We start from the raw sequence: 15,739 nt of genomic DNA on the forward strand, positions 1-15,739 counted from the left end.
AACACATACATGTGAACTCGAACACTGTTGATGCTTTAAATAAAAAACTCATCACTCTCGGATACGTCCCAATATCACTCATTCTTATGTGTATTGTAACTGCTATGCTAGAGGTACTGGTAGCTGTAGTATTGTAACTGCTATGATAGAGATACTGGTAGCTGTAGTATTGTTACTGCTATGATAGAGATACTGGTAGCTGTAGTATTGTAACTGCTATGATAGAGATACTGGTAGCTGTAGTATTGTTACTGCTATGATAGAGATACTGGTAGCTGTAGTATTGTAACTGCTATGATAGAGATACTGGTAGCTGTAGTATTGTTACTGCTATGATAGAGGTACTGGTAGCTGTAGTATTGTAACTGCTATGATAGAGATACTGGTAGCTGTATTTGGAATTTCCAAATAAGGACGTTGCAACATAGAGAGGTGTTGCACAGAACTGTTCCATCACTGTCTAAACCATCCTTCACTGATAGCTGAGATTATTCGTAAGGAGAGGATAATTATTTTGTACACAGGTACGTCCAGGTACTATTCTGCTGCCTCGGTATTTCGCTCATTTCTTTGATGTCATCTGTGAAAATTCAATCTCCCTTTCGTAGGGGCTAAATACTGAATGTAGTTTTTGTTCTAGATTTTGTGTAGGAGAAAATGTATTTCGGATTTCTTTCTGGTAGCGTTTTGCTCTCTCTGCCTCTTCTAGATTCTACATAATTCTTGTAGCTTTAGTTCAATCGTTTCTATTTTTCTACGTATGATAATTCTACGTAATGGATTTTTTCTGTTGAGGTAACGTCTGCCTCAAGCGTCACACAGACACATGGACACATGTGTGTCCATGTTTCACATGTGAAAGTTCTTTCACACGTGAAAGAACTTTTTCAGTGTCAGAGTAGTTAACAGATGGAATGCATTAGGCAGTGAAGTGGTGGAGGCTGACTCCATACACAGTTTCAAATGCAGATATAATAGAGCCCAGTAGGCTCAGGAATCTGTACATCAGTTGACCAAACCACACACTAGAAAGTGAAGGGACAACGACGTTTCGATCCGTCCAGGACCATTCTCAAATCGATTGTGACAATTACAACATATTTCAGCCAGGTTATTGTGACTCCTCGTCTGCACCTGTACACCAGTTGATTGACAGTTGAGAGGCTGAACTAAAGAGCCAGAGCTCAACCCCCGCATCACAATTAGGTGAGTATATAGACAGACAGGGACGTAGAGACGTAGCAATCACTATCAGGTTCATATCACAGCCTTTGCACCGCAACTCGAGGAGCTCAATATCGAGTTGTTGGACAAACCATCACCTAACAATCCAGGCTTTATGGATGGAACAATTATCTTATTAAATGATCCGTACAACGAATTAACAATAGCTATTAAAAATTCAGGGCGAATATTGATAACATATTTCAAAGTTAATCTTCACAGAAATTAACGTATGTAGTAAAATAAATGTCCAATGGCAGAGCTTGCAGTAACATAATTGGCTGAGAGGTAGGATTATGTTAGGCCAATGGCAGAGCTTGAGTAACAGTATTGGCTGAGAGGTAGGATTATGTTAGGCCAATGGCAGAGCTTGCAGTAACATAATTGGCTGAGAGGTAGGATTATGTTAGGCCAATGGCAGAGCTTGCAGTAACATAATTGGCTGAGAGGTAGGATTATGTTAGGCCAATGGCAGAGCTTGCAGTAACATAATTGGCTGAGAGGTAGGATTATGTTAGGCCAATGGCAGAGCTTGCAGTAACATAATTGGCTGAGAGGTAGGATTATGTTAGGCCAATGGCAGAGCTTGCAGTAACATAATTGGCTGAGAGGTAGGATTATGTTAGGCCAATGGCAGAGCTTGAGTATCATTATTGGCTGAGAGGTAGGATTATGTTAGGCCAATGGCAGAGCTTGAGTAACATTATTGGCTGAGGGGTAGGATTATGTTAGGCTATTTTGTGGTAAATCTTTATTCAATAAGCAATACAATACCTGCATGAATATTATTTAACATTTTAAAATATAAAAACATTCTATGTTCTTTTTACTTCTTTGCAGATATGACCTGAATATATGAAGTAATATTGCTGTAAAATCTTTGATATGTGACCTGCAGAGAGGCCTTCAGGTGTATTGCCTCATATTGCCCAGTTTGATGCATGTTTGATGTTTGATGCAAAAACCTATTGAGGTTTTATTATTACATTTTTGTTATCTCCATAAAGCTTGAATAGTAAAGATACTCACTTGTTACCGATGAAATACTCTTCTTTAATGTAAGAAATATCTCGTTTATTGGGTAGAGTTTATTGTGTGGTTTCTCAAGTACAGATGCAAATGACTATTAATTATGTAGTTAACCATTTGAAACATTTTAATTGTTCAACAAAATTCCAGAAGAGATACTATAGAAGGTAAAATTGGTATAAAAATGTCTAATGTTATTTATTTCGAGAACTCGCACTACACAGCTATGATTATGTAGCAAACACCATTGTCATTATTTTTATTTTAACACAGGCGCAATAAATATTTTCTCACATGCTTCATTTGAGGAGCACTTAACCTGTTTTTTATCTTAAATGTACAAGTTAAAAATCACCACAAATTCGGCACCATTATCGAGTATTGCAATGTCCTTTAAATGGGTAAATGTTTCATCATATTTACATACATCAACACCCATATTTCTGTACATGTTTATGTTGTCAACACCTCATGCTGGGTGTCATCCACATATCGTGTCTGGAGTCCACATGTGATGCAAGCCTTGCAAGCTGTAAGCCATACTTGGAATGACATGAATATACTCAGAATATACTCAGGACATACTGAAGATAACTCGCACTTCCAGTAGCTTACTTCCACTGTGGCAACTATGAGTCATGGTCAGCTATGCCACCTTGAGAACTATGGCCAGAGATTTTGCCATATATCCTCAGCTAACTTGTGGAGCGATATATATATTTACCACTTACGGGCTATTCATGCCCGTGCCACCTCTTGGGTGGCTTAATCTTTATCAATCAATCATCAATCAATCGTGGAGCGATAATTAGGCCAGAGTCCTTAGGTCTCGGGAGCAGTGTCAACAACGCCTCTCCTCCCTGCCAGAGGTCAGAGGTCAGGTCAAGTAGGAGACCAAAAGTGACTCTCTGAGATGCTTCTCCCTCTCAACTTTCCTCAGGATTGGCTGTCTTGGCTCTGGGAACTCTCTCACTTAATTGGTTGATTCTGGAGTTGTTGATGTTCTCTTGGTAAGTTAACATGATCAAAGTTTGGTACAGATTTCCCTGATTAGGAGATTTTAGGATTTAATTTGAGGACAACGACGTGGTGTTTTAGGACAGCGACGTGGTGTATGAGGACAACGACGTGGTGTATGAGGACAACGACGAGGTGTTTGAGGACAACAATGTGCAGCTATAATCGAAGACGTGGAGTGGAGGAGTAGGCTTGAGAGAGTGTCTGGAGAACGGGACACGCGTGTGTTACGAACGGAGGAGGAAGAGCGCATGGAGTAACGCCAGCTTCAGGAACAGGGCCTCCCAGCTCGTCCACCCGACGCCTCTATTTGTCTGCATAGCAGCGTGGTACTCGCCTGTAGGGGTAGGAAGACCTGAGTTAGTTGACGGCGGGTCAGGACTCGCCTGTAGGGGTAGGAAGACCTGAGTTAGTTGATGGTGGGGTCAGGACTCGCCTGTAGGGGTAGGAAGACCTGAGTTAGTTGACGGTGGGGTCAGGACTCGCCTGTAGGGGTAGGAAGACCAGAGTTAGTTGACGGTGGCTCAGGACTCGCTTGTAGGGGTAGGAAGACCAGAGTTAGTTGACGGTGGGGTCAGGACTCGCCTGTAGGGGTAGGAAGACCTGAGTTAGTTGACGGTGGGGTCAGGACTCGCCTGTAGGGGTAGGAAGACCAGAGTTAGTTGACGGTGGCTCAGGACTCGCTTGTAGGGGTAGGAAGACCAGAGTTAGTTGACGGCGGGTCAGGACTCGCCTGTAGGCGGTAAGACCAGAAGTAGTCCTTAAAGTTAATTTTCTAAGACCATATGAATAACAGAGATTCCTGGCGATTCATCAATCTCACAATTAAGAATGAAAATTAGAGCACGTCGGGTTCAGAACAGTTACGTTGTTCAAAATATGAACAAACGAGAACAGGTAAAAAGGTAGGAACTCATGAAATAATGAAGACAATGCCGATTGCAGTGCTTTCGTAATGACGTCACGCTGGTTTCGACGCATAAATTCCGCATCTGGGAAAAATTAAATAAATTCGAGCCATAAGCAAGCCAGTATGTTGCAAAATAGAGTAACGTATTCGATGTATGCGATAACGTAAGAAGGTGATGTCGTTGCTTCCTGCAAATGAGTTTCAATTGGTTGCCCAGCATGCACCCTGCTGTGAGCATACCACGTAAACAACTGATGTTTTCAGTAAAGACCGGCCGCAGCCCACTAATACACGGGCAGCCATGACCAGGCACAGAGAGCACTAAGAAGAGAAGAGAGTGACCAAACCACACATCACAAGATAGACACACGACGACGTTTTGGTCCTTCCTGGACCATTATCAAGCCGTATGTGATACGGACCATTAGATAATGGTCCACCCATTACTGATAGATTACTGATAATGGTCTGTCCATTACTGCTCGTCAACATCACTACACCCTAGCCTACTCCTCTCAAGCTGAGGGAGCTGTCCTAGGCTAGTTTTACTCCGCCTGGTTATCAAATTTCTAAGCAGGGTTTAAACTGAACAGACTAATCCCTATGTCCTGGTCACCCAAGATGGTTGAATTGTTATTGAACATCCTGGGGAAACGCTATTTCCAATTACAATATTTGCTTGAGATCTGAATTTGTGCTTTGTGAATTAAACAATATTGAAACCTGTGGTACGTCTGGGGCCCTAACCTTTACCCATAGTAGGTCAGGTACGTCTGGGGCCCTAACCTTTACCCATAGTAGGTCAGGTACGTCTGGGGCCCTAACCTTTACCCATAGTAGGTCAGGTACGTCTGGGGCCCTTACCTTGTCCCCTAGTAGGTCAGGTACGTCTGGGGCCCTTACCTTGTCCCCTAGTAGGTCAGGTACGTCTGGGGCCCTTACCTTGTCCCCTAGTAGGTCAGGTACGTCTGGGGCCCTAACCTTGACCCCTACTAGGTCAGGTACGTCTGGGGCCCTAACCTTGACCCCTAGTAGGTCAGGTACGTCTGGGGCCTTAACCTTGACCCCTAGTAGGTCAGGTACGTCTGGGGCCCTAACCTTGACCCCTAGTAGGTCAGGTACGTCGCCCGGCGAAGTAGTACCCTCTACTCTACATGACGTCACTGAAGGTAACTTAATCATCATTCCAAAAATTGAAGAATCTCTAGATACTTGAGCAGGTAAGTTATAAGGCACAAATACTGAATGATAACTTGAATTTCTCAGCAGAATTAAATTAACAAAAGGTGGAGTCTTGGATAGAGGGGGGATGGAGGTGGGGGTGAGAAGTGCCTCTCTGGCGACCTGGCCCAGCCGGAGTTGCCAATTCTACCAGAGTCAACTGATCTTGAGCTAAAGAGAAGATTTGATTCTTCATTTCTAAATGACGTTAAGTTCATCTAAGTATTTGACAAAACAGGTTATTAATTACAGTTACTTTAATATATACTTTTATCAAAAGTGATACTTTAAATTCAAGGAGGAGCTGACGATCGTCGCTTCCACAACTCTGCCCTAATCTCCTGGGATCACCCTTTCTGGGATCATCACTGGTGAGTGGAACAGACTGATTGGTGAGTGGAACAGACTGACTGGTGAGTGGAACAGACTGATTGATGTGTGGAACAGACTGACTGGTGGGTGGAACAGACTGACTGGTGAGTGGAACAGACTGATTGATGTGTGGAACAGACTGACTGGTGAGAGGAACAGACTGATTGATGTGTGGAACAGACTGATTGATGCGTGGAACAGACTGACTGGTGGGTGGAACAGACTGACTGGTGAGTGGAACAGACTGATTGATGTGTGGAACAGACTGACTGGTGAGGAGGAACAGACTGATTGATGTGTGGAACAGACTGATTGATGTGTGGAACAGACTGACTGGTGGGTGGAACAGACTGACTGGTGAGAGGAACAGACTGATTGATGTGTGGAACAGACTGATTGATGTGTGGAACAGACTGACTGTTGGGTGGAACAGACTGACTGTTGGGTGGAACAGACTGACTGGTGGGTGGAACAGACTGACTGGTGAGTGGAACAGACTGACTGTTGGGTGGAACAGACTGACTGTTGGGTGGAACAGACTGACTGGTGAGTGGAACAGACTGACTGGTGGGTGGAACAGACTGACTGGTGGGTGGAACAGAACACCACCCTCACCGTTGGAGCCAAACAACAGGGAGTAGACTCACCGTTGAGGACGTTTAGGACAACAGAGGCCTCGTGACCGTTGGAGGGACGGACGGAGTAGCCTAACAACAGGGAGAAGACTCACCGTTGAGGACGTTTAGGACAACAGAGGCCTCGTGACCGTTGGAGGGACGGAAGGAGTAGCCTAACAACAGGGAGAAGACTCACCGTTGAGGACGTTTAGGACAACAGAGGCCTCGTGACCGTTGGAGGGACGGAAGGAGTAGCCTAACAACAGGGAGAAGACCCACCGTTGAGGACGTTTAGGACAACAGAGGCCTCGTGACCGTTGGAGGGACGGAAGGAGTAGCCTAACAACAGGGAGAAGACTCACCGTTGAGGACGTTTAGGACAACAGAGGCCTCGTGACCGTTGGAGGGACGGCAGGTGTACTTGCCGGAGTCGCTGGGTCCCGCCTCCTTCACCAGCAGGTGACTCACTGTGTCACGACCCGTCTCTGTCTCTATGGTCACGCCCGCACGCCCCTCGTAGTCTATTATCTGTGTCACACACGAGGGGGGACAATTAGTGCTATGTGGGGGGGGATGTGGGTGGTGTGTGGGGGGGACGTGGGTGGTGTGTGGGGGGGGGACATGGGTGGTGTGTGGGGGGACGTGGGTGGTGTGTGGGGGGGATGTGGGTGGTGTGTGGGGGGACGTGGGTGGTGTGTGGGGGGACGTTGGTGGTGTGTGGTGGGACGTGGGTGGTGTGTGGGGGACGTGGGTGGTGTGTGGGGGGGGACGTGGGTGGTGTGTGGGGGGGGACGTGGGTGGTGTGGGGGGGACGTGGGTGGTGTGTGGGGGGGGACGTGGATGGTGTGTGGGGGGGATGTGGGTGGTGTGTGGGGGGGGACATGGGTGGTGTGTGGGGGGACATGGGTGGTGTGGGGGGGGATGTGGGTGGTGTGTTGGGGGAACATGGGTGGTGTGTGGGGAGACGTGGGTGGTGTGTGGGGGGGATGTGGGTGGTGTGTGGGGGAGACGTGGGTGATGTGTGGGGGGATGTGGGTGGTGTGTGGGGGGGGAGGTGGGTGGTGTGTGAGGGGGAGGTGGGTGGTGTGTGGTGGGGGGGGAAACGTGGGTGTTGTGTGGGGGGGAAACGTGGGTGGTGTGTGGGGGGGACGTGGGTGGTGTGTGGGGGGGATGTGGGTGTTGTGTGTGGGGGGGGACGTGGGTGGTGTGTGGGGGGACGTGGGTGGTGTATGGGGGGGGACGTGGGTGGTGTGTGAGGGGGAGGTGGGTGGTGTGTGGGGGGGGACGTGGGTGGTGTGTGAGGGGGAGGTGGGTGGTGTGTGGGGGGGGACGTGGGTGGTGTGTGAGGGGGAGGTGGGTGGTGTGTGGGGTGGACGTGGGTGGTGTGGAAAATTTACCCATTGTGTCTAAATTATTATCTAAGAAATGTATTATTTCTATATCATATCAAAATCAGTTCAGAATCACTTAAGATTCATTATATCCTACACCTGGATCCTACATGACAATGTCCCCTATAATATATAATTTTTAATCTTAATTAAAAACATTTGAAACATTCAATCGATTTCCGGTAAGAACTAAATCAAATCCTTAATAAGAATCATTAGTATTAGCAAATACTTCATATAATCTATAAATCTTATATCTAATTAGATTATAATCACATGTTATCTCAATCATATGTCTAGACAGTAAAAATAATCAATCAATATTCATTGAAGGCAATGACTTTGGGGGAGCCGGTCGGCCGAGCGGACAGCACGCAGGACTTGTGATCCTGTGGTCCTGGGTTCGATCCCAGGCGCCGGCGAGAAACATTGGGCAGAGTTTCTTTCACCCTATGCCCCTGTTACCTAGCAGTAAAATAGGTACCTGATATATTTTATGATATATTTTATATCATAAAAACATCTTATTTTAATTAACTTAATTATCAGTATCAAAATAGAGTAAATGTGACCCTTCTATCACTTACTGACATCTAGACAAAGTAAGCCAGTAGCATCAGTGGTGAGGAAGTGGTCAGCCATTGTTGTTAGTCCAGAGTCGTGGAGCAAATTCAGCTCCTATAATTTCTCTTGGACGAAGTGTTATGGAGATCAAAGTGTTCTACCATCATCAACACGCTGTCAACAACCACAAGGGAAGTGTCTTTCCGAAACCCGTTTATCTGATCATTTTTGGCCATTAATGTTAGGTAGATATTGGGCGAACCGGTGAGAACACAAATAATCGACTCAATAAAGGTAATTAAGCCTTGGTCCTTATCTTATCTATTATACAGTGTTTTCTCTGATATAGCTGTCATATATTAAGATTCTGGGTTTACAGCTAGCGCCCTTTGACAGGAACAAGAAGAGGAAACAAGATGATACATCAGTTACTGGGTGATGGAAGCTAGCCTCAAACAAGGATAATTTGGTGTCTACATCCTAGTTATACCTGGTGGACTAAGCCTGCTGTACAATAAGATAAGAAACCTCCTCAATGTATACCAATATATGTAGTTAATACTTTAGTTTGATTGGCTGCATATATATAAATTTAATATAACCCCCCCCTAATGTGTAAGGATCGATTTGTGAGATTATTGCAGAAATACAGTCCACTTAACATCATACAAATTGCTATCGAAATATATAAATTAACATAAATATAAATTCATATAAATTAAATATAATCTCACAGGTCGGTTCCCACATTATTTGGTCCTTCGAAACCGATTATTTGGTCCTTTGAACCGAGATTATATGGTCATCATCGAGCCGGATGACAGATTATTTGGTCATCTTTGTACCGGATGAACCAGTTAACCAGTGGATTCATTAAATACACTGGTACTAGTGCAGTGTGATTTATACAATAACAAGACAAAGCCAGTCAAAGACCAGCAGTGTAGCCTCCCTCGAGCGAGCTCAGGAACCCCTCAGCCCAATTCAGCCTTATCAGCGGTTTCATGGTCACCCACCAATTAGGTGGCATGTTATTTCTGTGAAGTGACAGCGTTTATTTTGAAGCCAACCAAATTGGTGGCTGTGTCCTCGCAGGATTATTCACGGATTTTGTGGTGTTAATTTCGCGAGGTCACTAATAATATTTAATACTTCTTGATAATATTAGAAGTTTCATAGAGGCAATTAAGAGGCTATCATCAATAATTCTGTATATTATTTCTCCAAAATAGAGAATTATTTAATATATATTGCACTAGTGTTTCTCAATACAATGTTTACCAATTGCCAACCCACAACAGGGTAAGATATTACCATTGACTAGTTGAACTATTTATTGTTCATCCTAGTCCCATTATTACCATAGTCTAGTTGAACTATATTGAACAACCTACCACCATTAATGAATGGTGAAGACCCTATTTTGGGAGTAATTGTTACCAGCTCGAGTTGAGTTGTGTATATATTATAATTTACTTATGATCATTACACCTTTGAGTGATTAATTAGTGTCAATAACATCCTAGGGTGATACTGAAGAGCTAACCTAAAGGTACTTCCAATGACACTGGTTTATCACTCAAATCATTAGTGTGTATGATTGTATATATATAATGTGTATTAATGTTAAGTGCTAACCTCTAGTAGAGGTAGGATTATCGCCTAGTGAGTGCAGAATTTTACCCTAGGCTACCATCAGTACTTGCTCACAATTTATGAGCCAGTGGTGCCCAATTAACAAGTCACCATGACTAATCCACAGAAAGCAAAGCGTGCTTTAGTAGCAAGCAAACGCCAACTAACAAGGGATCTCAACCAATATGAACAGTTGTTATATGAGCCTGTAATTAATTATCGTCGGTTGAAAATATCACTGTTACAGATTCAAACCCAATTGCATATATTGAAAGCAAATAGGAAATCTTACCAAAATCAAGTCCACGACGACGACGACATAGTAGTTGAAGATGTGGAACCATTCCTGTCTGGCCTAGCACAATATGAAGAAGAAACTCAAGCCAGGTTGGAACATTTACACAGGATAATTGAATCAGAACAATTAGCCAGTACATCAAATAAAGTAGATAATGTTATGGATGATCTGGATCTTTTTGAGAATAAATATCAAGCCAGATTAGATCCTTTAATCAACAAGGATAAAGCTTCACCCACTACAGCTTCACCCAATATTATACCACCAGAAATTAAGCAGTTTTCAGACAATTTATCAACAGTCTCTGTGGATTCTGAAAACCCAATACCTGAGGCTACTAAGTTAACATGCCTCCAAACTGAAATTAGAGGTGAAGCTGAACCAGTAGTAGAAAATGTAAATGAAGATAGCGACAGCACTAATTACCCAGACCAGCTTCCTAGGGATAATGCTGGCAATGAGAAAACTGTCATACATCTAGTACTACAATTGCTGGACTTACCTCAACCTGATCAGACTGCTGACTCATTACAATCCTTCAGCATGGAGTTTGAGTCACTACTAAGAACATTCAGTCTTAAGGTTGATATAACTATTAGTGAATGGATGACCAAAGTAGTCCTTCAACGAAAATTGTCCAGCGATATACTCGATGAATTATACGCACATCAACATAACACCATCCTGACAGTACAGGACATCACTGAAGGTTTGCATTCCATCATAAACAAACGACGAGCAAATGAGGAAGTTAAAGCCTCATACAAGCCTTCAGAGATAGAAAATAATAGTCAATTAAAGGGTAAAACAACTAACACAAATAAACATCAGTCAATTACACTCACATCAAGTTGCAGAAAATCTGACAATGCAGCAGAATCCTCCAAGCCTACTGTTACTAGTTCACCCAAACTGGTAATTTCCAAACGTGCAGTAGGCTGGGGGACATGTATGTTCTGCAAAAAGAAACATTCAACATACTGTTGTGCTAATTATCCAGACAGAGACACTCGTATTAAGCGACTCCAGGAATTAGGGAGATGTTCAAGGTGTCTCAATTCACACAACATAGACTATTGTGATACCCAATTCAACACCTGCAACAGGTGTAGAAGAGGTAGGCACCATGCAGCACTGTGCAAACATACGAAATTAACGTATTCAAGAACCAAGGTGGAAGATAGCATTCCCACCACAGTACAGTTTTGCAAGGTGCGAGAGAAAATTAGTGTCCAATCCACAGAATCCAAAAGTAGTGCAACTTTGCCGACTGCCCAAATTACCATCCAGAATAAGAGGGTCAAGGTCCATACCCGTGGGTTGTTTGACCAATGGTCCCAGAGAACATATGTCACTAAAAGTTGGGAGATGAACTACAATTAAGGCCTGTAGCCCAGATGTCATTCAATATCTCAGGGTTTGTAACAGATGCAGGACCTCAAGTCTACCAGGTGGTACAACCATCAGTACGTTTAGGCAGGTACGTCTGTCGAGTACAAGCCATTGTGGTGGACAAAATACCAGTAGACCTACAAGTACAAGGTCTGAGAGCAACAGCCAAATTCCTGAGAAATAGAGGAATAAAATTGGCAGATAATATTAAGTCTGATCACCTCACCGACTTCGGTCTCTTTGTAGGGACAGACTACTACCATCGATTCATCGGTAGCCCTACTAAATATCAGGGCATAACCATGCTAAATTCTGCAGGAGGTAAATTACTCTCAGGCCCAGTATTAAGCCTGAGGAGACCTATGGCTGCAGATAAACAATACCAGTAGAAATCTGAGTTTGTCAGCTGATTATATTTCTCCAGTAACATTATACTAAGGAGATTACAGCTGACTATAGCAACAGAGGTTGATGTTAATATCATCATTTAAAGCTGAAGATGAGTTCATGAGGCTTCAGTGGCAAATCAGTGAACAGTGGCCTAAACAGCTACAAGTCACTGCGACCAATGTCACTGAACCCACTACAGTCTCAGAACCATACTTGACTTTGATGATGGGCTTATCAATCCTCTAAATCAACTAAGTAAATTAAACCCCAATAAATCTGACGACTGATTCTGATACATTTATTATTTAATCAAGATGAATTCCACGGGCCTCAGTGTTTATATATCAGTGACCAGTTACCTGAACAAGTTTCAAGTTATATCTAAGGTCACTGATCTCACTGCACAACGCTGTAAATGCTTCACCCTCGAACTACAAATACAAATATTAGAAAACAGAACCTAAACACCTAACCTAACCTATGCCTATATATGCACAATATGCTAATATAATATACTATTAATTTATATTTGAGAAACGTTCTGTTTTGAATGAACAGCATGTTAACTCTTGAAGAATATGTCTGTGGGGTCAACCGCTGGATGGAATGGACTTGTGGTGACTCAGGCTACCTGGTGATAGTAGCGTGCCTCATTGAACCCATTAGAGTCTGCCATAACACGTAATACAGAGAGAGGGACTCACCAGCAGGAGAGAGACTCACCAGCAGGAGAGGGACTCACCAACAGGAGAAGGACTCACCAACAGGGACTCACCAACAGGGAGGGACTCACCAGCAGGAGAGAGACTCACCAGCAGGAGAGGGACTCACCAGCAGGAGAGGGACTCACCAGCAGGAGAGGGATTCACCAGCAGGAGAGAGACTCACCAGCAGGAGAGAGACTCACCAGCAGGAGAGGGACTCACCAGCAGGAGAGGGACTCACCAGCAGGAGAGGGACTCACCAGCAGAAGAGGGACTCACCAGCAGGAGAGGGACTCACCAGCAGGAGAGAGACTCACCAGTAGGAGAGAGACTCACCAGCAGGAGAGGGACTCACCAACAGGAGAGGGACTCACCAGCAGAGACTCACCAGCAGGAGAGGGACTCACCAGCAGGAGAGAGACTCACCAGCAGGAGAGGGACTCACCAGCAGGAGAGGGACTCACCAGCAGGAGAGGGACTCACCAGCAGAGACTCACCAGCAGGAGAGGGACTCACCAGCAGGAGAGAGACTCACCAGCAGGAGAGGGACTCACCAGCAGGAGAGAGACTCACCAGCAGGAGAGAGACTCACCAGCAGGAGAGAGACTCACCAGCAGGAGAGGGACTCACCAACAGGAGAGGGACTCACCAACAGGAGAGGGACTCACCAGCAGAGACTCACCAGCAGGAGAGGGACTCACCAGCAGGAGAGGGACTCACCAGCAGGGGATGGACTCACCAGCAGGAGAGGGACTCACCAGCAGGAGAGGGACTCACCAGCAGGGACTCACCAACAGGGAGGGACTCACCAGCAGGAGAGGGACTCACCAGCAGGAGAGGGACTCACCAGCAGGAGAGGGACTCACCAGCAGGAGAGGGACTCACCAGCAGGAGAGGGACTCACCAGCAGGAGAGGGACTCACCAGCAGAGACTCACCAGCAGGAGAGGGACTCACCAGCAGGAGAGGGACTCACCAGCAGGAGAGGGACTCACCAGCAGAGACTCACCAGCAGGAGAGGGACTCACCAGCAGGAGAGGGACTCACCAGCAGGGACTCACCAACAGGGAGGGACTCACCAGCAGGAGAGGGACTCACCAGCAGGAGAGGGACTCACCAGCAGGAGAGGGACTCACCAGCAGGAGAGGGACTCACCAGCAGAGACTCACCAACAGGGAGGGACTCACCTTGTTCAGATGGAGCCAGTAGATGAAGACGGGGAGGTCGGTGCCGTGGGCCACCACACAGGTGAGGTTGATGGGCGACCCACGATGCACGAAGATCTCGGGTGCATTCAGCACCCATGCCCTCGGTACTGGGTCCGTGTGCCGTGTCCAGGTTGGTGTACCGGGTCCAGGCGGGTGTACCGGGTCCAGGTGGGTGTACCGGGTCCAGGTGGGGTGTACCGGGTCCAGGTGGGTGTACCAGGTCCAGGTGGGTGTACCGGGTCCAGGCGGGTGTACCGGGTCCAGGCGGGTGTACCGGGTCCAGGTGGGGTGTACCAGGTCCAGGTGGGTGTACCGGGTCCAGGAGGGTGTACCGGATCCAGGCGGGTGTACCGGATCCAGGTGGGTGTACCGGGTCCAGGTGAGGTGTACCAGGTCCAGGCGGGTGTACCGGGTCCAGGAGGGTGTACCGGGTCCAGGTGGGTGTACCGGGTCCAGGAGGGTGTGCCAGGTCCAGGTGGGGTGTACCGGGTCCAGGCGGGTGTACCGGGTCCAGGCGGGTGTACCGGGTCCAGGTGGGTGTACCGGGATCCAGGAGGGTGTACAGGGTCCAGGAGGGTGTACCGGGATCCAGGTGGGTGTACCGGGATCCAGGCGGGTGTACCGGGTCCAGGTGGGGTGTACCAGGTCCAGGTTGGTGTACCGGGGTCCAGGCGGGTGTGCCAGGTCCAGGTGGGGTGCACCAGGACCAGGAGGGTGTACCGGGTCCAGGCGGGTGTACCGGGTCCAGGCGGGTGTACCGGGGTCCAGGCGGGTGTACCAGGTCCAGGCGGGTGTACCGGGTCCAGGCGGGTGTACCAGGTCCAGGTTGGTGTACCGGGTCCAGGTGGGTGTACCAGGTCCAGGTGGGGTGTACCAGGTCCAGGTGGGGTGTACCAGGTCCAGGAGGGTGTACCGGGGTCCAGGTGACAGCAGAGGGCGTGCAGAAGTCAACACGGCCAGCAGAGATGACAGGAGACATGGAGAGGGAGAGAGTAACGCTCATTAGAACTAAACAACCTTCACAATAAATGCTTAAATCATTTACTATACTAATATTCCCAATCTTTACCAATAACAATTTATTATTCGAAATACAAATACATTTTGTTTCCATTAATAATGTGTTTCAACTGATGTGCCAACATCAGATGGTGGCGCTAATGCCAACATTTGATGGGTTCGCTAATGCCAACATCAGATGAGGGCACTACTGCTAACACCACCTGGTGTTGAAAGTAGTGCCACCATCTGATGGTGGCCACCATTTGGCAGTACTACGCCACCAGATGGTGGCATAGTATGCCAAATACTTCCTAGTATCAATGTCTGCGATTACGTCAGCAACTCAACTCTCGAGATTAAATAATATATCCATAAAACGAATTAATCCCAGTCTAACCTTGTAGAAATAACTCACGAGAGTTATTTGGTTTTCATGAGGCATAGCGACAAGGCACCCTACATAAATATAAAGTAATGGCAAAAACAATATATTGTAGAGTATTCAGCCTTGCCGGATGCGGTGCCGTGTTGAATCAGTGGCAGGTACTGTCGCTCAGGTAATGAGAGCCAGGTACTGTGGCTCAGGTAATGAGTGCCAGGTACTGTGGCTCAGGTAATGAGTGCCAGGTACTGTGGCTCAGGTAATCAGTGACAGGTACTGTGGCTCAGGTAATGAGAGCCAGGTACTGTGGCTCAGGTAATGAGTGCCAGGTACTGTGGCTCAGGTAATGAGTGCCAGGTACTGTGGCTCAGGTAATGAGTGCCA

The 15,739-nt window shown here is 46.4% G+C and overlaps 1 protein-coding gene across 2 annotated transcripts in view; it reads right to left on the bottom strand.

The window, feature by feature from the left end:
• Window positions 1-1,960: 1,960 nt before the first annotated feature.
• The window catches only part of LOC123765731 (protein turtle homolog B), a 79,155-nt gene continuing 65,376 nt past the window's right edge, over window positions 1,961-15,739 (bottom strand). For both annotated transcript variants that reach the window (XM_069337233.1, XM_069337232.1), the window contains 3 exons: window positions 13,951-14,078; window positions 6,753-6,918; window positions 1,961-3,607 (listed from right to left, as the gene is read on the bottom strand). In XM_069337233.1, coding sequence (XP_069193334.1) covers window positions 3,498-3,607; window positions 6,753-6,918; window positions 13,951-14,078 — 404 coding nt within the window. In that variant the 3' untranslated portion in view covers window positions 1,961-3,497. The remainder of the gene's footprint in view (window positions 3,608-6,752; window positions 6,919-13,950; window positions 14,079-15,739) is intronic.

This window comes from Procambarus clarkii, chromosome 37, assembly GCF_040958095.1.
Source record: "Procambarus clarkii isolate CNS0578487 chromosome 37, FALCON_Pclarkii_2.0, whole genome shotgun sequence".
Taxonomy (NCBI): domain Eukaryota; kingdom Metazoa; phylum Arthropoda; class Malacostraca; order Decapoda; family Cambaridae; genus Procambarus; species Procambarus clarkii.